Source organism: Leptinotarsa decemlineata, unplaced genomic scaffold (assembly GCF_025532065.1).
Source record: "Leptinotarsa decemlineata unplaced genomic scaffold, Ldec_3_MD MMD2_tig00002159_RagTag_RagTag, whole genome shotgun sequence".
Lineage (NCBI taxonomy): Eukaryota > Metazoa > Arthropoda > Insecta > Coleoptera > Chrysomelidae > Leptinotarsa > Leptinotarsa decemlineata.
The window spans coordinates 8,785,027-8,810,493 of NW_027412574.1; the positions used below are offsets into that span (position 1 = coordinate 8,785,027).

General features: G+C 33.3%; 1 protein-coding gene across 2 annotated transcripts in view; it reads left to right on the forward strand.

The window, feature by feature from the left end:
- The window catches only part of bs (serum response factor blistered), a 326,459-nt gene that overhangs the window by 66,368 nt on the left and 234,624 nt on the right, over nucleotides 1–25,467 (forward strand). The window contains exon 3 of one of the 2 annotated variants that reach the window (XM_074177213.1): nucleotides 1,743–1,894. In XM_074177213.1, the coding sequence (XP_074033314.1) occupies nucleotides 1,743–1,894 (152 nt within the window). The remainder of the gene's footprint in view (nucleotides 1–1,742; nucleotides 1,895–25,467) is intronic. The other variant, XM_074177215.1, reaches the window with a different exon arrangement.

Genomic DNA, 25,467 nt, shown 5'->3' on the forward strand with positions numbered 1-25,467 from the left:
AGTCACAAAAAGGAATGTTGTCGGTCCATCTCATTTATCAAAAGGGGGCAAACCTGGGAGAGTTTCATCTTTCCAACGATCTGAAAGAAGACGAGGGGAAATTTTTCCAGTATTTCCGATCGGAGAGCTGGAATCCTTTTCGGCGGTCTTGACTGTGCCGTGCCGGGCTAGTGGGTGCTGGTCCATTCATTTTCATTGTTCCAATCCTACCCGTATTTTGACGGGATGCGCTGTGCTGTGCCGAACAAGTGGGCGATAAGCTTTATACCACCATGGTTTTGTCACCACGAGCTCTGTAGTTCCAAGTATTCCAATTTGTCTTATGCAAAGCAAATTTGGAATCCACAAAATATCATTTGAAAATAAGAAATACCGGGTAGTAGGCTGGAAGTCGAAAAAAATTCTGAAGAACAAAACATTTCGTTCCATTAGTACCGCGAAAAATTTTTATGGTGTAGGCATTGACCGCGACAGTTTTTGCTGAAGTACAATTGACCGTTTGAACCGTCGCGTCGATTTGAACCGTCGATTATCTATAATCGACGTATCGAACTGTCGAATATATATAATCGAAAGATCAAACTGTGGATAATCTATAATCGACAGGTTGAACTGTCAGTTATCTATAATCGATAGTTGAATATGTCGATTATCTATAATCGATTACTTATAATCGACAGTTAGAACCGGTGATTGTCTGTAATCGACAGTTCAATTAACTATAATCGACGGATCGAACTGTCTATTATCTATAACCGAAATATCAAACGTTGGGTAATCTATAATCGACAGATTGAACCGTCGATTAACTATAATCGACGGATCAAACTGTTGATTTATTATCTATGACCGAAAAATCAAATGGTGGATACTTTATAACCGACAGATTGAACTGTCAATTATCTATAATCGATAGATTGAACTGTTAATTATCTATAATTGACAGTTGAAACTATCGATTATATTTCATCGAGAGTATGAACTGTCGATTATTATTGATAATCGGTAGTTTGAAGTTTCGATTGAACTAAAATCTGAATTTCTCTGTTGCTATGGCAAAAATCGAATGTTATTATCAAAATTTTCTGATAATGTTAGAAACGAATTTGTAAGCAAACTTCATATCATCTGGAGCTAATGCTAATGAATGAAATATGAAACTTCTAATCACTAAGTAATGACAGATCCGATTTCAAAAAATAAAAAAGTCTTTGTTAAAAAAATGGAAAGATTTTTTCGAAACAAAAAAAGTTGTATTGTTCTTTTGGCGACAAGTGATGCATTTCTTATCAAAAAGTACTGAAAAAGATGTCTTTTACGTACATTTCAGACATTCAAAACAATCCTGTATGCAAGCTTCATTAATTTTAATATCACTATTCGTTTGAAATTTATGAATCATTGAATGAAGTATTATTCAATGTAGATTATTTTGGAATAATATTCGTGAGAAATTATTAATGTGCATAGTATCTTCATACACGTTGTGATATCTTGTTGGATATACTATAAATAATTGATTTCGAAGTGTTCATGTCACTGTACAATAAACGATAGATGTATCAAAATTTTCACATATACGACTGTACTATTTAGCGGCAGTTTCCACCAAACAAGCCAGTTTGCGTTCTCAGCTCGCGTCCGCCGACATAAATTCCTGCAGCGACATATAAATTCCCTGCACCTCGATACTTTTAATCCACTAATACCAAAAAACCGATATCGTATTGTTTCTTTAACAGTTCTTGGTCTCTGTACAGGGAAGGCCCTCATCCAAACCTGCCTGAACTCCCCGGACCCCCCCGCCGGCTCTGCGGGCGGTGACCAGCGGATGTCGGCCACCGGATTCGAAGAGACCGAGCTGACCTACAACATCAGTGACGACGACTCCAAAGTAAGACAAATGGTGTACGGCTCGCCGCACACACACGCACACCCGCACTCTTTGGCTAGCCAGGGTCACTATTCGCACCTAGAACAGACCCATCTGGGTTTGGGGGGGTCGCCGCAACACGGGGGCTACTCGCAAGCGTGTCCCAGTCCGCTGCCCCCGTCGCACCAGGGTTACGGCCACCCCCAGCATCCCCACGCGCATATGCACTCGCACCCCCAACGGTAGGGAGCGGGAGTCTAGGTCGTTTAGGTTTTTTCTTGTTTTTCCGTCCTGAAACGGGTTGTGGCCGGTGAATATGAGCTAAACTGATTCTTTCTGGTAATCGACTTTGGGGACAAGTAGTTAAAAAAATGTTCAACGATTTAGAAAACAGGTTGTGTTTTGTAATGAAATAGATGGTATCATATCCATTTCCTTAGATAGAATCATATGACCCATTTTAGATTAGCAGAATCACCTTGGAGAATAGAATAGAAAAGACTAGGATATAAATTTATCTGACTATGATACATAAAAATGCCATATTTATACCAAGTCGGTCACATTGACAAAAGATGTCGAATAAAATAGAAGAATCAATCTTCAATAAAAAGCATATATTTAAATATTTATAATAAATCCCATAAGCTGAGTACATTCCAGAGTACGTTAAGAAACCTTGCAAATGGTCTGACACTAAGTGAAAACAATATTTGAAAACTAACTCTTTTGAATGATATTGCATTGAGAGACTCCATATTTTTTGAAATGAAATGTAAAACTGCAACCTCTGGCGTAGAATAAATCCATTAACCAGCACTTTTCTCAATCACCAGAAATGCAATACTCTTCTCGACGCGGGCTTGGGAAAAGTGCTCATTTGGTAAAATATCACAGAGATGGTGAGACAAGAAGTCTATGACAATTTGGCCGGTCTTGAACCATAACTGTGTATTTGAGAATGTGTAATCAAATCATTTTTTCGTTGATGGATTCCAATCACAGTATTTTGAGTATATATAGACGGTTTTGATAGAATTTTGAAACGAACAGTGGATGAAAATGATCTCTGTAGATACAATTCGCTAAAATTCTCATATGATGTATCCGGTTTAATATTCCATTTATGGTTGTATACAAGAACTTCACACTTCTTTCCATTATAGAGGGGGCAGTAGAGAATGTAATATTCTGAGTTTCATCATCATTGAGCGGTAGTCTTTTCGCTTCAAACCAAAATTTAGATTTTACTCGGATAACCGAAGATGTTGTTTTCAGTTGTTGATGGTCTTTATGAGAACAAATTAAAATCATGTCGTCGGCAAATAGGATACACTAGGTACCATATACTTAATGATGATCATTCACATAAGTTAAAAATAGTTAAGGCCCAATAACTGAACTCTGAGGTACAACTTGTTGGTTTTTTCATATCGGATCTAACGTGTCTAACTTTTCCAGTTTGACACGATTTTTCAGATATTATTCTATGAGCTTCAAGATTCCATCAACAAGGTATCGAAAACAAACATTGCAAAGAGATATTTTTTCAGAAACATATTTTTATTTTTTGTCTGTTTTCTTTAAAAATTAATTCAATTCTGTTAAGATTGAATTAATTGGATTGAATGTTCTTATACAGTTTTATTGAATATAATATTTTTCAAATGATTCCTTTTATGCTATTTTCATTGTTCATATATCAGTTTCAGAAATATAGGATGAAGGTGAATTTGGCAATATAAAACGAACTCACTTGTCATTTCAATATACCGTTTTAACAGCTTGAAACGTTGAGAAGATGCAAAATAACTGACGTTTTGTACAAATTGAGAATAGACAATTTTCAGTACTCATGAGAAGAATGTTCAGGTCACCAAAATTCTAGTTGCACAGGATGAACAAGTTCATGGTTAAGCTTTTATTACTGGTTTTATGTGAATTCTGCAAGCCTGTTGTACGCAGTCAACATTTTCTTAAATTGCATGAATTCATCCTGAAATAGATTATTCTTGTGAAATTAAATTGGATATTGTATCCACCCATATTTTGCTTCAACTGTTTTGAACATAGTTATATTTTAATATATTTGAAAATGTTTTGAATATCATACCGACAAATGATCTGTCTTCAATATTCGTAGTTTCAAAACTGAGTATCTTTGATTTACAGACACAATTCCTTTTTTTGAGTTAAATTAACGCGACTTTTCCTACACTTATAAAAAAAGTGACATATTCTGATAGTTTTGGAGAAATCCATATAACTATTCGGCGTTGTCACTCTGTTCAAAAGTGCACACAAGTATTTACACTCAGCTACTCATAGAGACTTTTGTCGTCACTGGAAAAACATAAGTTTATGGCGGGTGCAATAATTTATTAGAACATCTATAGTTGCTGTGCCTTTCTAAATTTGTCATCGTCGGAAAATATTTCGAATAGTGATTATCAAATATGAATCGTTGTTTTCTGTTCATAAAAATATCTGCATATGACCTACGGATAGTAATTCTAGGTCTTGTTGATTTTAAAGAAACTTTATAAAATTATATTAACTTTTCACGAACACTAATGAAGAATTTTCATTGAAATATACAACGAAACATTTATAACAGATATCGGATAGTATTTCTATATTGATTATAATTACTGAAGACAACTGACATTCGTCATTCATTACCCGGTATAATTATACAGTCGAAATAAGAATACTAGGAATATATTCAGCAGTTCTGCTATGAAATTATTGATCATTATTTTCTATGTTGTTTAAATGAAGGAGGTATGTTTACCAGACAGAGACATACTGCTGTCTGCTTTCATTTATTGAGGAAATAAATCATAATAACTTGATCTGCTCGTCTGCGCCAGCTACAATCCTACCAATGCAGCGAAGAGAAAAAAGCTAATATTCCTGTAAATATTACACAAATAAATATTTCATTTAATGAGGTTCAATTAAGTTTTCAGTTTATACGAGTTGGAGAAATATGTAGCATAATATTATCATAATTATTATGAATCTATATGCATTTGTTTGGTGATTTTTATTGAATAGTTGTGCTATTCCGGTTTTATGGAGGGCTTCTGTGATAAGATTCCGTTTTGTAACGTTGCCAGACTGCCAACTGCAAGAATGGACGACTGAAATAACCAGCAGTACAAATGCAGTTTTCCGAAATACAGGTGTAGTCATAACTTTTATTCCTCTTCGAAATCGAACGTAGTCTCTGAAGAACAACATTGTTTACGTTCTCTTTCAAATTCAAACGTCATTTTGCTTCCATTGATGACACTCCTTTGACGATTGTGGACAAAACCCTTTCTAAGTGAAATATCCTAAATACATTTTTTACAGTTAATTGTGAGTTAATGATGAAACATAAAAACCTTGCAGGATTTTTTTTATTTACAATGAGTCGCATTCACCTGATGGTTATTAGCGCCGGGGTATGACTACTACAAATCATTAGGTAGTAGTTTCAATTTCATAATGAGGTTCAAAGCAAATAATATTCTTCCATTGATGTCGTCCTAGAGTTTTTTCAGGTATTCATACTTCGTAACTCTTCTTCTCTTCGTAACAATTTCATCTTGACAAAAATGTATGCACTCGGTATACGTGGAAAATTGAGAGCTGGTTCCGTTCATTCCTAGAAGGGAGTAAACTGATAGTTAGAGTGACTGATAAAACATCTGATGAATTCTTAGTGGACTCAGGAGTCCCTCAGGGTAGCGACCTGGGTCCATTGTTTTTTTTTATTTATAAATGACCTTCCCGAATATTTGAAAGGTGGAAAGGTTTACATATTCGCAGATGACTCCACAAATTTGATATCTGGCCCTAACAGAGGTGAACTAGTAGCTAAAACAAAAAATCTATTGAAGCAATTCGACCAGTGGTGTCAGAAGAACAGTTCAATAATAAACTATTCAAAGACTGATGTTATTCAATTCCACATATCGACTACAGGAAGAGCCATCGGCGAAAACCTGTATATAAACAGTTCATCAATCACATTTCAAAGTCCCAAGTATTCGGGTACAATCGTCGAAGAAAACCTCAAATGGGACAAATGCACTGGGTCACTATGTTCCACCTTGAATAAGCACTTCTTTGCGTTGAGAAACTTAAAGAGCTGTTTAAATGAAGAAGGTCTCATGAGCGTTCACTATGCATTGGTATATTCTTCTATTAGTCATAATATTATAGTTTATGGTCCCGCTACTGGCAGCAGCAGCCTTCACAGCACAGAAAAGAGTCATACGATTGATATTTCACTTGGGTTTCCGAGAATCTTGCAAATATGTCAATAAAATAAAACCAATTCATATTGGAAATTGTCAACTACTCGACTTATAAAAAAACCCCAAAATATGATGCGGTAAACTTTTCAACATGCTACATGATGACTTGAAGAATCAGTCAAACCTGTTCAGATCCAAAACAAAATTGAAATGTTATCTGTTATCTAGGGTATTCAGTATTTCAGAATTCATTTCGGACTGTCAATGAACAGTGTACTGTGTACTACTTACTTTCAGTGTTGCTTGGTTTGAATATGTTTTCAAATTGTTTTTATTGTTTTATTATTTTAACATTGTTCTGTTTTTGACTTATCAATCCAATGTAAATTGGTGTATAGTCAATAAATTCTATCTATCTCTCTATCATGGGTAAGCCTAGTATGTCCCATTCTGAGTCGAGTGACAATCACTTGTTTTCTTCTGTTCAGACTTCCACGATCCCACGAGCCTATCGCTGTTTTGATTTCTTCGAGTTTGGACTGTGCATTTTGCCATTTTTTGTTCTAGATATCCTTCAGCATACTCTTTTTATATGGTTTCAAATCCGTGTAGGAATTGAGCTGTGAGGCTATGGAGAAAATGCTCTTCAATTCTTCAAAGCAAACAAATAACTCATTTATATGAAACTTGAAATAATTGAAAGTACAAGTATCATATCATTAAAAATAGAAATTCATAACTCAACAATCAAGCGTTCTGCACTATTTTAATTACGAAGAGCTTCTCATTTGTCATAGAGTATTACAAAAACTGACATCCAAAATCCAACCAAAACGCACTGGATTTGAAAGTTGAAACGAGAAAAAAGTTTGGACTCGCGAGCTTATTCTGTTTATTTTTAATCGAGTTTGAAGTTACCGTGAAATGTCGAATATTCTGAAATATCGTAAGTCTTTCTCGAAATAATATTAAAAAAACGTAATCGTAATTCATATTTCTCTGTCCTTGAGTCTCTATCATGCAGAATATGAAAAAGGTGTGAATATGTTTTCCACTATATTTTGTGAAGACTAGGAATTGCTAATATACTTGTATGATTTTGCATGGACGTTCTATTTGTCCAGGACCCCCCTATTCAAATAGCAAAGTGTGCAATTAAATTTTCTGCATCTTTTTAACAGACACTGGTATATGCCATTTGTTTAGCACAAATACTGATTCGTTTAGCACAAATACTGATTTGTTATTCGGAATTGAAAGTTTTATTTTTTCTTAGGGTATTCCCGTTGCAGTACTTTTTTAAACACGTAGTTCTCACACTAACCCGTTAATTCCGAAGTTGTCATCACATAATTTGTAACAAATGAAAGTTGGGTAATAATTCAATAATATGTTGATCGAGATAAAATTTCAATGATTACAAAGCACAAAACAGTGTATAGACAAGTTTTCCAAAATAAAATCAATTTGTTTCCACCTTATTAATAACTGACAGTCTAAATCCATAAGTTGAAAAAATTGGTTTCCGTTGGCTTCGACTGACTCTATTCAGTCGCATACATGTCCCCTTTTCTGAGGTATTCATCGTTTCAACTTTTTCCCAAACAGAAATACTAAGTTGGTTTTTCTTGAGATATTCACAATACGCACGAATGTGAGTGCCATTTTGCAAGTCTTTGAGAAATACACAATAGTTTGAGCCATTTGGAGTCATGCTCCGTGATAAAAATCGATTCATGATAATATTTCGGCTGTTAAGTTTTAACAGATACCGTGTTTGTATAAAAAAATCCTTTGAATTGAAGGGGAATATTGGTATAAGTATACCAGCGCCGCGACTCTTCTTTTTTTATTTTTTCGTGAATGGCGACTACACCCTTTTCCATTAAGAACTTTGTTGTTTCAGGCATGGCACTACGGTATTGACGTTTTTTTGAAATTTAGTCTAGACACCAACTGAGACAGTCATACTCTCAAACGCGCAGCCTGATGAAATGTCCAAACATGCGGCGAGCTCCCCATTCGTAATTAGCCCCACTTGAGGCTAGTTACTTTCATTTCCGTTTTTTAGTTTCTTCCTGGAAAAAATCAGAAATGTTGATTTACAAACTAGCTATGAGTTTTGTCCATTTTGTACACACTCTTCATTATTTATGAACTCGTATTCAAATAACTGTTCCACTAGATAATAACTTTTGCCGGCGTGTTCAGTACTAACTAACAATTTCTATATCGTTTTTTTTTTATTTAATACCTGCAATAATTTCAATCTCAATTACTATTACTATCTGACAAATCTCTACGTGATAAGTTTACTACATAGTAAAATTTTACCCTTATAGGAACAAATTTAAGAGTTGCGACAGTCTATATATTTTCTAAAAACAGTATTGAACATCTTGTGACCTACATCAGTAACCTACTTTGGAGAACCCACAAATAATATTGCTCTTTTTTGAAAAACAGAGATTTGGACGTAGCCTATAGAACAAGTAATCATTCGAACAAATTTATTAAAAACAATAAACAAAAAACTTGAGTGTGAAATAGATCGCGAATATATAAGTTGAACTGTGATTTTTGTTTCAAAATTCATATTGATCAAACTGGGAGAACTTTCTTCAACAGAATAAAATAAGATACAAGTAGTTTTTCATTTGCAGATCATCTTTTGACAGAGATGCAAGAGTCCAATCATGATTACAAGGTATTGCATTTGGAAGATAAATGTATTGAATTTGGGAGGCTTACAAATAATTATATTCAATTATTCGGAACTAGTGCTCAATGTCTAAATAGTTTTCAATAATATCCCTTAATTGAATTTGTGCTGTCCGGTAATTTTCCCTTTATAATAGTTATAATAGTTTTTTCCGAGAATGGTAAAAATTTATTATATAATAAATTGAGTCGAAATTTGTCAGGTAGAACTAGTGATTAAGATTCAAATGACTATACCTAATATATAAACGATAAAAAATATTCAGTTAAGCGACATCGCAATGTCGGAGCGCATCCAAAACATTATCATGCATAGTGCACGTGATCTCCCAGACAAGGCTGCTTGTACAGAGTCGCACTAAGGAACGCCCGATTTTTTTAATAATATGCGACTGGGTATAGGAACATTTTTAGGTGGATTGTAGGGAAATAAATTAGCAGGTTCTTAAGCCACGTCATTACTTGACATTTAAATAATTTCAAACTTTAAAATACCGTATATTTATACATCACAGGCGTTAAAACGTAAATGACTACTCCGACACTGTAACAATGAATTCCACCAGCCGATTGCAGTTAAATGTTATTGGCTAGCGTAACGAGGCTTGTTTATTTGACCCAATAGATGCAAATGTGAGTAGTGATCATGCTTTGATACGCATCTTTCTTTGTTTGAGGTACTTTGTTTGTTGGATGGATACAGTTTCGTAATGAACACGCCTGTAGAATCCATTGTATAGTAAAACACCAGTCGCGGTTTTGTAAACTGTTGAGTGAAAATCTTACAATAAAGTGTTGTTTGAATATGTTACAATATATTGTCATCAAGTATCGGACATTTCCATCATATATATGAATTCTGATTTGAACTTTCATGAGTCAGTTATCTTATAATTTGCTCAATTTTGTTTTATGATGTCGTTCATGACTGTTATTTTTTTTTTGAATGGAGTGACAATTCATAGCTGCCTCACTTTACTACTGTCGTTGAACAATCTGAAAATATTCTATGTGAGTTATTCTTATTCTCCTTCTTTTTGTTTTTGCCAGAAGAACCATTGATTTCTGGAACACCTGACCATCAGAAACAAGAAGTGTGACTGAATTGTTTTCCAAGACTAGCAAATGTAGGTTATGAATGAATTTCAGTTCGATGTTTAAACGTGAATCGAGATCTCGAGTGAACTATTCAATTAATGACCACTTTGTTATCTTAATGTGTTAACAGAAAATCGAAACTCAGAAAGGAGGGCAGAGAATACAAGTGATTACCTCGAAAGATCGGATCTAAAGTGGACTAATTGTCCATGTAGTCACTATAAACGGATTTCGATAATGTTCTTTCAACTTCTTTTAAGCTCATTATATCTTTGTCAAATATACCGAATGAAGAATTGATGTAGTCTTGAGTTTTGAAATTGAAATGATATGCACTGATGTAATTTTTTTATTTTGGTACACTATGGAAAAAAGATCCAAATAAATTTTATTACGATTGAATAAATTTGTCATTTGAATATGGCGACATGAACTTGCTCCAAATAAAAAAAAATAATGTCCTACTGATTTCAAAATGAAAATTTATTTGAAAATATAAGTTAAAATATATTTATTCATCCATTTGTATCCAAACAGATCAAAGGTCTAATCACATGCATAATGAATATAAAATAATATCCACATTTCAATAATCATAATTATATCAGTCAGTTGTGTATCTACTCGAAAACTCTGATAACAATGAACTGTATGTACTCTTTTAATTAATATGGTTGAGCAATGAAATCGATGATAATAGTATATGTAATATATGTATATCAGGGTTTGTTTGAAGGTGATTGACAATGTTTCATGATGAATTTCACTGGTTCGGACTTCCATTGTCTACTATATAAAATGATTTGAAATCCCTGAAACAACTGAAAAAAAAATTGAAAAGAATAGCTGAAAATAACAATTATATTAAGCAAAATAAACCTGAAATTAAATAATAGTGAAATAAACTACAAGTAAAAAATAACAATTGAATAAATAAAAATAAAGGAATGAAAAAAGAAAATAATAAAAAGTGTAGAGATTCCAAGTCACGTTAGTTCACGACGTTTCGATTGTCATCTCCCACATCATCTCCCACGAAACCAGTGAAGCGGAAAATGGAAAGCAGGGATAAGTGAAAGTATTTCAACGACCTATAAATAGTCATTATTCAGAGGAATCAGTCCAGTCATCACCCGAAGACGGTTGTAGATACTAACAATCGAAACGTCGTGAACTAACGTGACTTGGAATCTCTACACTTTTCATTATTTTCTTTTTTCATTGTTTTATTTTTATTTATTCAATTGTTATATTTTTACTTGTAGTTTATTTCACTATAATTTTATTTCAGGTTTATTTTGCTTAATATAATTGTTATTTTCAGCTACTCATTTTTAATTTTTCTTTTTTCAGTTGTTTCAGGGATTTCAAATCATTTTATATAGTAGACAATGGAAGTCCGAACCAGTGAAATGTATATGTATATCAGCTTATAGATAGAAAATCATATGAACATATGAAAGAACATATGAAAAATTCTAAATATAATAATAATAAACGTGTATAACGTATCGAATAGAAATAATCTTATATTGCTCTACGAAAAACTCCCTGAGGTAGAGTCCAATCTAAATCCAAATATTTCCATTCATTAGTTTTTTCAATTATTTTGGTTTATTTGATACAAGAATCACATATTTTTTGAATTCAATAATTTGAAATTACGGAACTCGAAATATTCTTTTCATTTTAGAATATATTATGAACAAATAACTCTTTTGTTGAATTGACCGAATATGTAGTTGAACTGAAAATATATAAAAATTTAATGTAAACGCTACTCATTTGAATCAAAAGAATAATGTGAACTGAAATTGCTATATTCGATTCAAAAATACACTTTTTAAAATTTAGGTAAATACTCAGTTGATTACAGGTTATAAATAACACTCTAAATTCGTTTCACCAACCAACCAAGTTGAAATAGACTAGTGGAGTCCAATCACACTTTTCAATTCCGATGCACTTATTTCAGTAGCTTGATATATTTACTGACGAATTTGCAGTAACGATCTAACATGTACACTATTGCTCTTGTTCTCAGCAAAGGAAAATATTTAAATATTCGCGAAATGAGTCCAGTTTAACCAATGATTTTGACAGACACCAGCGTGTAGTAGTTTGATCTGATGAGCTTTATAACATTTAAAACAAGAAACACTAATAGAGAATTTTCAGCGCACATCACACTATGTACTCAAAATCTGTATTTTACGCCAAATACAAAAATATTAGTCACATATGTATATAAAAAAAAACTAATCAATACACTTTATTGTATGATTTTCACTTTAAAGGGTTTATAGTGGAAATCAGATCGCGACACGTGTTTCGCTATACAATAGCTTCCTCAAGCATGCTCCAGGAAGCTATTGTATAGCGAAACACGTGTCGCGGTTTTAGTAAAACTTTTTATAGTGGTAATCATACAATAAACTGTATTAATTAGTTTTGATATGGATTTTCATCAAGTATTGACCAGTTCTATTCAATATATCAAACTGTTTGATTTTCCTCTTGAAGATGATCAGTTGATGATTGAAACACGTGTCGAGGTGTTAAAATAACGGTTTGATGTTGGAAAAAAACTCCAGATATTCATGTATATTGATGACAGGTTGAAGTATGACGTACATATGTAACATTTTAGAAAAAAGTTTGCAAGTGAATGTTGACTATTAGAGTTTTGAAAAGACATTTAAACACAGATACTCCAAAAACCGCATACTATAGAAATGTTTATCCGTTTCTTGAGTATGACAATATTAGTGTGGAGTGGAAGTACACAATTGCAACACATTTTCATCATGAAAACGCGCTTTTTGAAAGCCATGTTTTTTATGCAATATAGAGACTCATATCAAGGCATATTCAGAAAGAACCAAATGTTCACAGAATTTATATTACAATAAGTCAAAATTCTACATTCATAACTATAAACATGAACATTGGACTAGAGTAAAATCTTGTTACATCCTTCCTGAACATTGGCTGAAACACACAGAAATGGGGCCGCACTTTGTAGCCATCAAATTTTATAATAATTCATCCATATTGGTTTGGTATCCAAAATAAATTCGTCTCTTTCCGATTTCTATTTCGAAAAATCTTATACACACTCCTGCTATTTGTTAACTCTATCTTGTTATTTTTCATAGAAAAAATTTTCTCACAAAAATCCACTTGGATTGAATTGAAGATAAATCTGGATTTACGACACTTTCATAGTTACATAAATTTTTCAGGCAGAGCCAATTTCATGACATCGGGTTTAACGTATGTAATGCCGTGTGACTGACTCTGAAGTTGATGTTTCTTCTAATGGGTGTGTTATCCACGGTGCGGATTATAATGTGTTCGGAGAGTACGTCCCTGTGGCGTATATCGTTAATTTACGCGGATTCATTTGCTGCTCATAAATTCGAGTATTTTGTTGGTTAACGTTTCCATTATAAGCTACCTGCAAGCTACGCAATTTAATATGTTGCAAATACTTGTCCATAAATCTTGCCGCGTAACCGATTACGAAATTTTCGTACATAGCGTATTTTTCCCGATAAATTACTTTTGACTTTGCCAATAAATATTATTATTTGCTTGTCATGATCATCCTGAGGTGATATAGATGCTCGTAATCTATACGGTTATAACGGGAGATGGTGCTCTCGGCTGCCGAGAAGATAGTTTCCTATATTACCTACCCGTCGTGCCTTCTGTTTAAGTATTTTTCATCGCTTTAGTCGGGTGCCCAACCCAATCGGCATTTGCATATGAAAATATTGTCTAGGTTTTTGTCCGATCGATTTCAGATTCCACGCCATACGTTTGAGGAAAACAGGTTCGATTAAGATTACGTCGATTTTACAATTATTTACGGAAGCGGTTGGCGAAAACACCCAGTTTATTATATCCCGAGGATAGTAAATAATCATTCATACATGGGAATGTTCACATGCAACTGTTTAAGTGCACCGAAAGATTGTATTCGAATGAGATGTGCAGGAGTTTTTGTTACAATCCGTTGTTTATATATCATTTCCATTTGAAGAGAATATTTTCAGGAGATGTTGGATTTGAAGAAAAAAAGCTTTCTTGATTTTCTACTTCACCATCTTCGAACAAACGCGTGGGAAATTTCCACAAACTTCCAGTTTGAAACTTCCGTGTATACTCTACATGTCTTCATAAAGAGTGTTGGTTTTGGTTATTTTCTTCCTTCCCTTCCTTGGGAAGTTTCCCACAATTTTTGTTTAATTATGGAGAAATAGAAAGTCACAAAGCCTTTTTTCATAAAAATTGGTATTTTTAAAGGAAGCGCCATCCAAAGTATCCAAATGAGATATCTAAAAAAATATTAATTGTATTGTGGAGGGCAAAACTCACTAAATATCTTTTAGTACTCCTTAGCAAGATATTTCATTTAGGGCACTTATGTTCATTACCAGCAATATTCAACGCTCAATACCTATGAACTCATTAGATGGTATTTCAAAACGCTCATTTAGAAATATGGTTTTAACGGAATTGGATTCTGCCACGCTCTCAGGATCTATTCATCTATAATTCTATCCATTTATCAATCTATTTATCTATCTATCAGTCCATTCATAATTCTATACATCTATCCATCTATTCATCTTTTTTCAAGGAGGAAGGTAAATCTTGCATAAGACCTAGTGCCGAATTTTTACTGACTGAAACCCCTCCCCCATTGCTATGTATCTGATACCGCAAACCGGCTTTCCTTCGATATGTGGGCTATGGTATTTCCAAAAATACTCATTTTGTCATGTTTTTCTTCACTTTCGATAATCGTCATCATTGCCCTATAAGCACAGTTCCACGTGGTTCTGGTTTCAGATCTTTCATCATATGTTATCATTGAAGTCTCTACCACTTTTTCGTTAGCCTCTCGTGTCCCGTCTCATTCAATACGATGAAAAATGGTGTGCTCTACGTCATCCTCAGCATCACAATATGTGCAGTTCGCGATATCACGGTCAGCAGCCGTGACCGGAGAGTGTTTGGGTAAGCTGGGTGAGCTCACTATATTTGGAATCAAACTGTAGGTCCATCTACCACCATAAATGCCATTCTCCCATTTGGCTTGTCAACTATGTATGATATTTTCTCTGACTAGTACTCTGGTCGTATCGTTGTATCGTTTCCTTCTTTCCATTATTTGGAATTCTATTGGAGGGATGCCCATAATGACACACGTTGCTCCATCACAAATTGCTCTATAGTCGTGAGTTTCTGTACCAACTGTTTATTGTGTTGTATGGCCTTCCATACCGGACATGAACTACACATGAAAGTATCCTTCTTTTGGATGCTTTAGTACTTTTAGCAGTGAGCACGAGATTTGCGTCACCTGTTCGTCACCTTTGCGTCACCTGTTCGAGCCATACGGCCTTACTCAGTCCCACTATCGTCTCTTCCACATTACTATTTATTGGATCGAACCTTCTTCTCTTTGATTGAAGATCAGCTTCAGTTTTATCTGAGGCCAATTTCAGACACCCATCAATTCTATGTAATATTGATCAAATAGCATGAGAAGGAAGTATCCGGCCAACTTAATAACAAAATACTCAATAACTGAAAGAAGTAATAATGAAAGAGGGATGAAAGTCAGCTTCAGAGACCTTTTTTTCATTAATAGTTCTGCAATAGCGATTGCAATGAGGTTCTACGTGTTTTACCTTTCTTTGTTCGTAGTTGATCGCCTTATTGATTCTTCCAACCTCTCAACAACATCTGAATTTGACTTATGCCACGGAAAATTTCCTTTCGTTAGAAGTTTCTCAGGATTGTCAATTCAAATCAGCGCAAAGAAATTTGATTTCGTTAACGAAAGTAGTCATTTAGGTAATGTTCTCTATAAGTCAGAGCTTCCATTTATTGACATCATTTCAAATATTATTCGTAAAACACCCATGCTTACACAAAGTATCTGCGCCAAAAATACCTTATTGAAAAAATACCCTGTATATAATCTTTAACATTTCATATTCTGATATACTGACATATACCAATTCAATCAAAACATTCCATGTATTTCTGAATGGTCGGCGTAGAGGAAGCAATTTGACGCTTCCTCCACTTTCAGGACGCCTCGAGTCACTCTGAACTGTAACTACACACCATTCAAGTGACATATGAAACGAATCAGCAGCAGATACACGCATTTGATGCGAAAGAATACCCGGCGAGGAATTTCCTTTCGTTGGTAGTCTCTTTCTCATGATCGCCAATTCAACTCAGCGCAAAGAAATTCGATTTCGTCGATGTGCCAAGCCGATTAAAGAGCGTAGATTTATTACGGCCGCATTTTTCGACACGTCCCGATATTACGTTAGATATACGAAGGCAGGTTCTTTATTTAGGCTCTTCAATCTGCGGCTGCCGAACCGATCATTCGAAAGCTTCTTGTTGTCCGCAGCATGGGCGCTTGTCGACATTTTTTTCGAAGGCAGCAAGAAATGCAGTCTTGATATGTGGAAGGGTTTTGACCTTCTTCTCCACACGTATCTCTGTGGGTGTATCTTTATTCTCTTGTCGATGAATTTACGGTTCTTCAAAAGACGGTATTATCATGCATCAGAGATACTGAGAAGCACCGACTTTGAGGAGTCGTACGGGTACGTTGATTTCCTCTCTGAGTTTATGATTTCTATCCAATTTCTTTCGCAGGAATTATGACATCATCGGATGTTTCTTCTGTTATGTTTTCGTTTCTGGTTGTACAACCTCAGTAATCATCATACATTTTTTGCTTACATTTTATGTTACGCACTGAAAAAGTGCGTATACGAACATCAGGATTATTCGGTTTAATTGTAATTAGTTCGGTCAAAATAAATCAAATATCTCATAAGTCTCTACTGATCCCATGTGGGCTCAGAAGTTTATCAATATTCTGAGGTAAAAATAGGTCTGATAGGTTTGGATCATGCAAATATTGCTCTATTTGTTTCCTACTAATCACCATTCCTGAGATATAACTATTAAAAGTTGTAAAAGTCATATTCTATATAACATGAAGATATTTCGTTATTAACTACACTCCAAGTACACTATGTGTGTGGTAGTGTACTTGGAGCAATTTTCAATATGGTATCCTCGATAAGTACACTTCATTATCATTTATAATTCAGTTTTATCAGACTGGAAGACAATGAAATGAATCATTAGAATAATTTGACTCTTTGGGTTTGTACAAACAGTTCAAAAAATAAAGTTAATTCGTTACCAATATCAAAGTAATCTTTATCTATTGTATATTCGCAACAGGTCAACAATTATACAGGAGGCCACATTTTGAAATATTCGTTCTAGAGACAAATATGGGGGCAACAAATCAGAAAAAGAGATTTTTTAATAATTATTCAATCAAAATCTGATGATTGGACAATGAGAAAAACATTTTTATAGTAAATGTTCAGTAATGTTTTCACCAACTTTCATACAATGGTATAAAAGAGCTTCCATTGCCGCCCTCACATGGTTGAGAATCTCGGGAGTTATTTCTCTGCAATGCATCATGATATTCTCTCTCAAATCTTCCACTGTTGTTGATCCATCTCATATACTTTAGACTCCAAACCCTTACAAATAAATCTACAGGAGTGAGATCCGGAGACCTTGGTGGCCATTCAGTAGGACCTCTTCTGCTAATCCAGCGACCAGGAAAATGATTATCCAAAAATTGTTGCACTGGAGCTGTATAATGGGTACACAATCGGCTGAAAAAATAGTTCGTTTTCGAATAAATTCATATCCTCCCCAATTGCCCTATTGTTGCACAGTATTATTCGATTTTCCAACATATCCAAATATTCATCACCAGTCATATTTTCATCGATGAAAATGGTCCCATGATGTGGTCACCTAAAATTCCTGCATAAATATTCTGTTTTTGATGTAGTTGGGTATGAACTTAACGGTTTAAATGAGGATTCGTATCACTTTAATATCACCATTCACCTCTCCATTCAAACTAAACGTACATTAATCTGAAAAACAAATTTTAAACAAGAAATTTTGATCCAAGTTGATCCGTTCAGTGAGATTTTCACGAAACTCGATATGTCTATAAAAATCATCTTCGTTCAATTCATGAACCAGTCTAATCTGACATGGATGAAATGTGTACTTATGAAGGATCCTGTGAACATTTGTACGACTGATTCCTGATTCTCGGGATGGCTTAGAAAGATATTGCGAATATACAATTGTATATTGTATCTTGCAATAATACAAATTTTTGCAATTGTAAAAAAGATTTCAGTAGTTTTTCTGGAACAAGTGAAAAAAATCTAATAAAATTCAATCATACATCTTACATATATCTGAATATATATCACCAAACTTCCAACCAAAATTTACAAAGATACATACCTACCACCAATCCATGAGTATGCTGTGCCAGATTGGAATCCTTGCTTTACCTTACCGCGTTCGAGCGAATCCATGACCTTATCACCAAGATGATATATTAAAAACTGCTGAAACTGTGTTGCCAACCTTGTTTTCATTCATCTACCTAAGGAAGTAGTTCGTGTATCATCAATTAAAGCTTTGGACAAATTAGAATTGTAAAAACTGATTGTTTCGATTTTTCACTTTTCACCATTTGATATGTTTCATCGGCAATGCCGCCTATCATCCAGTGAACGATGATAATAGTATTTTCTATCAAAATTGCAAATATTTGAAAGTTTCTATGTTAGGAATCACACGTTAAAAGTTAAGACCTCGTTGGTTCTAAGCTCGCACAAGTTTTGACTCGTGAGAGTTGTGTCGTTCGTTTTTTATTTTTTGAAACGTGCAACTACATTGTCTAAAAATATTTGGGTATACTAGTATAATTTTCATCGTGCTAAATATCCGATCCTTTAGCAATTATACTCATAACAACTATTTCTTTGCTAGATGATTGAATCTTATTAGTACTCAAATCATTTTCCAGTGACTTTCGTGTGTAGTTGAATCTTAGTTCCTTTTGTCATTGGGAAAATATTATTCCCGCGAGTTCTGCGTAATCAAATTGTACAAATCTTGTTGAAGTAATTTGTTGTTAAAAGTCTATGTACCAATTTTCTATAAAAATCTTGTGGTCAATATAGCTATGTGACCCAATAGCCTCGTGTAATATATGAGTCAATAATGGATGCTCCACCCGGTGTAACTTCTGTTGATAAGGACTACCTTAAAATTAAAAAAAGAAAATGTCAATTACAGTGAAATCTGGAGGCCTTTCTGGCAATCAAATCACTTCTTGATTTCCTATCCATTTGTTAGAAATACATTTGAAAATCTCACATATTTTTATGAGGAACTGCCTATCATATCCGAAACTTGATGTTCATATCGTCCAAAATTTTTTTCAACTTGGTTTCTTGGAAATGAGATGAATTTTGCCTTCTAATTACTTGATCGTCTAAGATCGGTGTCACTTATTGATAATAAATTAAACCTGAAATGGAATGTCTCTGGGGTTCCAATCATGCATTTCATGTAATTCAATTGAATGTAATTCAGTCATTTTTCATTTTATCATGTTCAATACTCACCTAAATATCTCTCGTTTAGCCGAAACTGAACAGCTAATGAGTAATAAGATCTTATCGGCAAAATATCTGATCAAAAACTATCCAACTTTCAAAGTAATAGCCATTCCCCTAAGGGCTTCTTTCAGAGGGCTATCGAGTTCTCACACTAAGATGTTGCTGTTTTCATCGTTCCCTCATATATTTTCAACGGAAATAACTATTTGTAGTCATTACATTATTAATTAACACAAATATTTGAGCCATTTTCCATGAAGCAGTTTTAGTTTAATTCCATTTCGATTATTTGATACTCTGCACTTTTGGAGAAGAGAGTTGTGTTTTACATTAATCGATACAAAATAGATCCCATCGCACATCATGATACGTCAGATACTTCAAGCAAAAGACACGTAAGCCTCTGGGTTATTATAAGAGTTGAATATACGATAATTCAATTAATTTATTGAAAGACTCATAAATACACTAGTGCTTTACTCAAATAATAATAATTTACTAATATTTCACTGGTGTACTTTGTTTGCTATATCCGCATTGTCTTGATTAAAACTAACTACTTTCAGCAATTAGGCGTGCTCAAATAACCCGATCGATATTTGTGGAATGATTTCCACATTCATCTCAAATATTATATTATAACAAAATTGCGGTCTTTGAGAAAATCGTGAAAACAACGTTTTACTATTTTTTCACTAGGTATAGTATAGAAGACCGATGTTTTTCAAGGATTTCAAAAAAATTACTCATTCATTCGTAAATATATGTCAATATTTCCATCTTCTTTGGTATATTCTGCTTGTGTTCTTGATCTCTCCAGAATAATCTATCGTTGCCCTAGTACATTCTCGAAATACGAGAATTTCATATGCACAAATGTCTCAAGTAATGTGCCACTTTGGAAAATGTGTATAGGAACGAAATTTATCATCAACCATTTCACTTTTTTATTTTGATAAAATTTGTTTATTTCTTTGAAACAATATTCTGTTCTATTAGCTCCTTAGCCTAATTAAAAGCGTATCTTTTTGTATTCACCACGTAGTTTCCAGCAACAATATGTTGTATTAAAATAGTAAAATGTTATATTAGTTCGGGGAATATACGCAATAAAGTATACTTTTTTTTTGGTACGAAGGAAATGATTTGTTTAAATTTGTGATTGAAACCGCGGATTATAAAAATGATATGAATATGCATATCAAAATCATTAGTAATATGGGTGCAAAACTTATTTTCTATTTCAGCTTTTTCATTTAGTAAATTTACATCTTCAGAATGCAATTTACAAATAACGCGGCGTTATTGATTTTTCATACAATTGAATTGGCAAAGAATCATAAAATTGATTTTAGATATTTCAAAGTTACCTTTCAAAAAATCTAGTTGGCGATAAAATCGTATACTACAGATCAGAGTAACCCTTGCGTGCATGTCTCTAAATGCATGTCTCTCATGCGCAGTTGAAAGATTGTACGACATTCATAAATGCTTTTTTGGCATAGAAAAGGTGGTACTTCCACACAGTGTTTGTAAATGATGATTTACCATATGAATCTTTTCACACATCAGTCATTTCAATTTTATTCAGTAGCCAAAAACTTGAAATGAAAATACACTCAAAACAAACGTTATAACAATATAGTCTACAACAGTATAATACCATAAAGGAATGGCAGAATTCTGATCTAGTAATGATGGTTATAGGAAAAGAAAACCCTCAGAAATTTTGATGGAAGTATATCTACCTCAGATTTTGAGGCACCCCCAAATTGGAAATTATTCGAAAATGCTCAAAAATGTTCATACTTGAAAGCACGCCAATGCCACCGACTCATAGATGCTTCTGACGTCATTAAATTCATATATTCATAACACGATTGGTTGTCTGTTTTCTAGCATTTTCTGCATTTCTCTTTTAAGGAAAATTTTGTGCTTACGAGATGTTTCTATTAAAATTTACCCAAAAGTGGAGGTTTAGGATTTTTGAAACTTTCTTCAAGGAAAACGACTGGTTACAGTTAGTTTTTTCAATAGCGGGTCTGAGCAGCTGAACTCATCAGAAATGAAATTGTTCGCATAATGTTCAAATTCTTGCAGAAAAATTCGAAGGTCCCTTAGAACATTTCCATCAATGATTGATAATCTGGTCCTTTAGGTCATTATTCAAAAACATCTGATTTTTACCTCTTTCAAAATATGTTGTACGCCTATGGAGGCGATTATTCGAAAGCTTCTTGTTGCTTGTCGGCTTTCGATCAGGCTCTATAACGAGACTGGCTAAAGAGCGAAATAAAAAAAAGTACGATCTGATATTGTAAGGAATTTGTAGCTTCTGTTTAGTAATTATTGATTTATTTGTACAACTCCGCGTTGGTTTTCTATTGTAATGAGTGACTCGGTTGGTTTCCTCATGAAATATGCATCATCGAATTTGTTTAATTATTATTTATATTCAATTATCGTGTACATTCGATAGGCCGGAAATTTATTTCATTTGTTTGCTCACTTGACGGAAAACAAGAGTTTGCTTAAGAGTATGGAAGTAATAATGAAATGTTGTGAAGAATATAAAGTTTGACTTGTTGCAATTAAGAGTGTTAAATATTCGAAACAGATTAATAGAAAAAACTTGAGGTCATCGTGCAGAGAATGAAAACCAAAATTAAAATAAATAATTTCTGTAACATTTCGGTAAAAATTGATGAAATGAGTAAATAAAGATGGAAGAATTTTATTGAGAGTTTATATATTGTTTGAAGATGATTTGAAAATGATGATGAATTTCATTAGTTCAGACTTCCATTGTCTGATATTATATAAAATTATTTGAACTCCCTGAAAAAATTAATAAAGAAGAATTGAAAATGAATTGCTGATAATAACAATTATATTAAGCAAAAAAACCTGAAATGAAATGATAGTGAAATAAAATACAAGTAGAAATAGAACAATTGGAGAAAAAATAAAAGTAAAAAGTTGAGAGATTCCAAGCCAAGTTACTTCACGACGTTTCGATTGTTAGTATCCACAATCGTCATCAAACGAAGACGATGGTGGATATTAACAATCGAAACGTCGTGAAGTAACTTGGCTTGGAATCCTTTAACTTTTCATTTTATTTTAATTTTTTGTTCAATTGTTCTATTTCTAGTTGTATTTTATTTCACTATCATTGCATTTCAGGTTTCTTTGCCTAATATACTTAATTGTTATTTTCAGTGATTATTTTTAATTATTTTTTTAGTTAATTCAGAGATTTCAAATTATTTTATATAATATCAGACAATGGAAGTCCGATGTAATGAAATTCTATTTATATATTGTTGATTACGAATATATTCAATCATGTTTCAGCACATTTCCTAAGTTCCACATTGAAAATTCTATTTATTCAGTGAATCAATATAGGCATGAGCTATTTAATGGTGAAATAAAGTTAATAATTTCAATATAATATTTAATGATCCCAAGCAATAACATCTATTGAATTCAATCAACTCAGTTGACATGAAATAATTAAATAGGTCGATTTTGAGTAAGCTGCCTTATATGTTGTTTTTAATTTTGAATTTCTGAAAGGTAATTTCTAACAATATGATAGTTATTTGATAACTCGCTTATATTTTTATAAACAGTTCGATGACGAACTGTGTTTTACGTAATGGTAACTGCTTCGGAATAAATAAGTTATGTTGATGTGTAGGAAAGAGGAACTGTTTTGATTTTTTGCAACTAGTGATTATAGATCTCCTGGAATCAATTTTTGTGTGTTTTATTCGTTTCATTATTTTATTTTTATCCATATTTGCCTAATTTTATTGTTTGTATATTGTTGTCATCTCTGTCATTGTTATACCCATTCTTGACCCATTTATCAATTAAATTTCATTTCAAAACACAATAATTTGTGGGAAAGAAAGTTTTTGACTTTCTACGTCTCCATCTTCTTACAAAAATGTATGTAGATCATTCAAAAATATGTAGATCATACAAAGATGTGTATATAACGCAAAGAAATAACTTTCAGACACAGACTGGAAGAAAAAGCCCTCGCGAAAATACTACTGTCAAGTAAACATTGAATCATTCGAAAGGAAAATTCTTTCGAAATAAATACTTTTATATGAACACTGAATTATACAAAAACACTTTTCTTAATTCAGTTTTTATTCCAAACATTCGTTAGGAAATTGAATCGGATATCATTAACAGGATTGCTACACAATATAGTAAAAAAGAGGTAAAATTTCACTGACATGGAAAACTGTCATCCTCACTGGTGGACATCCGACGATTCAGATGTATAAAGATGGAGAAGGAGAAGGCCAAAAACCTTTCCTTCCCAGAAGGTAATCTCTCCTAAAAGCACACCCCCTTGAATTCAAACAATAATTTGTTTTTTTTTCACAATTTAGCTTTCTTGTATTTTTTCAGATTCATACATTTATTATTTGTTTTCATTTTTCATTTTGATCAATTACATTTTCTTTCTTAACTGTATCATCTGAATACAGTACTAGTAATCTTAGTATTTTCAATATTGAAATTTTAATTTTTTTTTTTTCGTCTCATATCTAAATAATAGCGAGTAGTAAATTCTTATGCTCATGTAATATGATTTTGATCGAACAGTAAACTTTCGTATCATTGAATTTCAACATGCAATTCCCAGCTCGGGAAAGCTCTGATAATGAACCATGTGACTGGGTGGCTTATATAACCAAATAATTTATTTCACATGTTGGATCTAACTTTCGTCCAAAGTGGGGCTGGGATGAAACTATGGGTGTCTATAAACATCAGGTTGCTACAGAAAAAAAGTTTATTCAGAATCGAAACAATTGTTTTGATTCCATCAAAACCGAAAAGAAGTATGTGTGTCTCCTATTTTGAAGACTGTATTTGACTAGTTGTATGAAAATTGCGAATGACTTGAAAGTGTTCAGCTTATGGCAGAAAAATCCATGAAAAATGTGAACAATAATTGAAAGAGTTATTGAATAGAACTGGCCGATACTTGACGAAATTCTATATTGAAACTAATGAATACAGTTTATTGTTTGATTTTCACTATAAAGGGTTTTATAAAAACCGCGGTTTTTGTGAAACCCTTTATAGTGAAAATCATACAATAAACTGTCTTAATTAGTTTTGGAAGGGTTATATTTTTGGGAGTGATAAATTTTCAGGAAAAAATCTGATAAAACCATACAATATGAAACGAGCATGATTTTGCATCAAGAACTCATACTCATTAAACAATAAAATTTGTTGAATTTCTATTGTTATAGCACGTCATTACTAATTGAAATATAACCCCTTCAATTCAAATAATTGAAACTGTTAGTCGATATAGAACACAATATGACCCATTGTTTCAAAAGGTAAAATATTACAAAAATAGTTTTTTAATATCTTACAGTATTGACTCAATTCACTTTGAAACGTCTTCGAGACACAGTGAAGAAATATTCACAAAACTTTTTACCAAATGAAAGCGAGGATTTGAAGTAGTTTTTTGAGCGTTTCATCCGCTTCACTCTATGCCGGTGATTCATCACCCGGCTCCTGAACTAAAACAATTTAGTTATGCTTGAACGGTCCTCTTTATCATAGCGTTTAATTCTGTTTACCCATCATTTAACACCTCGAAGGTGTTAAAAACTTTGACAAATTTCCCACGCGGTTAGAAATACGCCCATATCTATTCGTTGAATGTATAATAGGTATTGTGAGTGATGGTTATCCGCGGAAGATTCTGTACGCTAGAAACTATGCAGAAATTATGAGCGTCAAACAGATATGAAAGGGATGTGTTCTTAACGGTGATAAACGGGTTTGACATATTTATGGAAAATATATCTACGTATTCAATATACAATAAACAACAACAACAATAATAATGATGATAATAATAATATCCATCGACATAACGCGGCTCTAAGAGTGC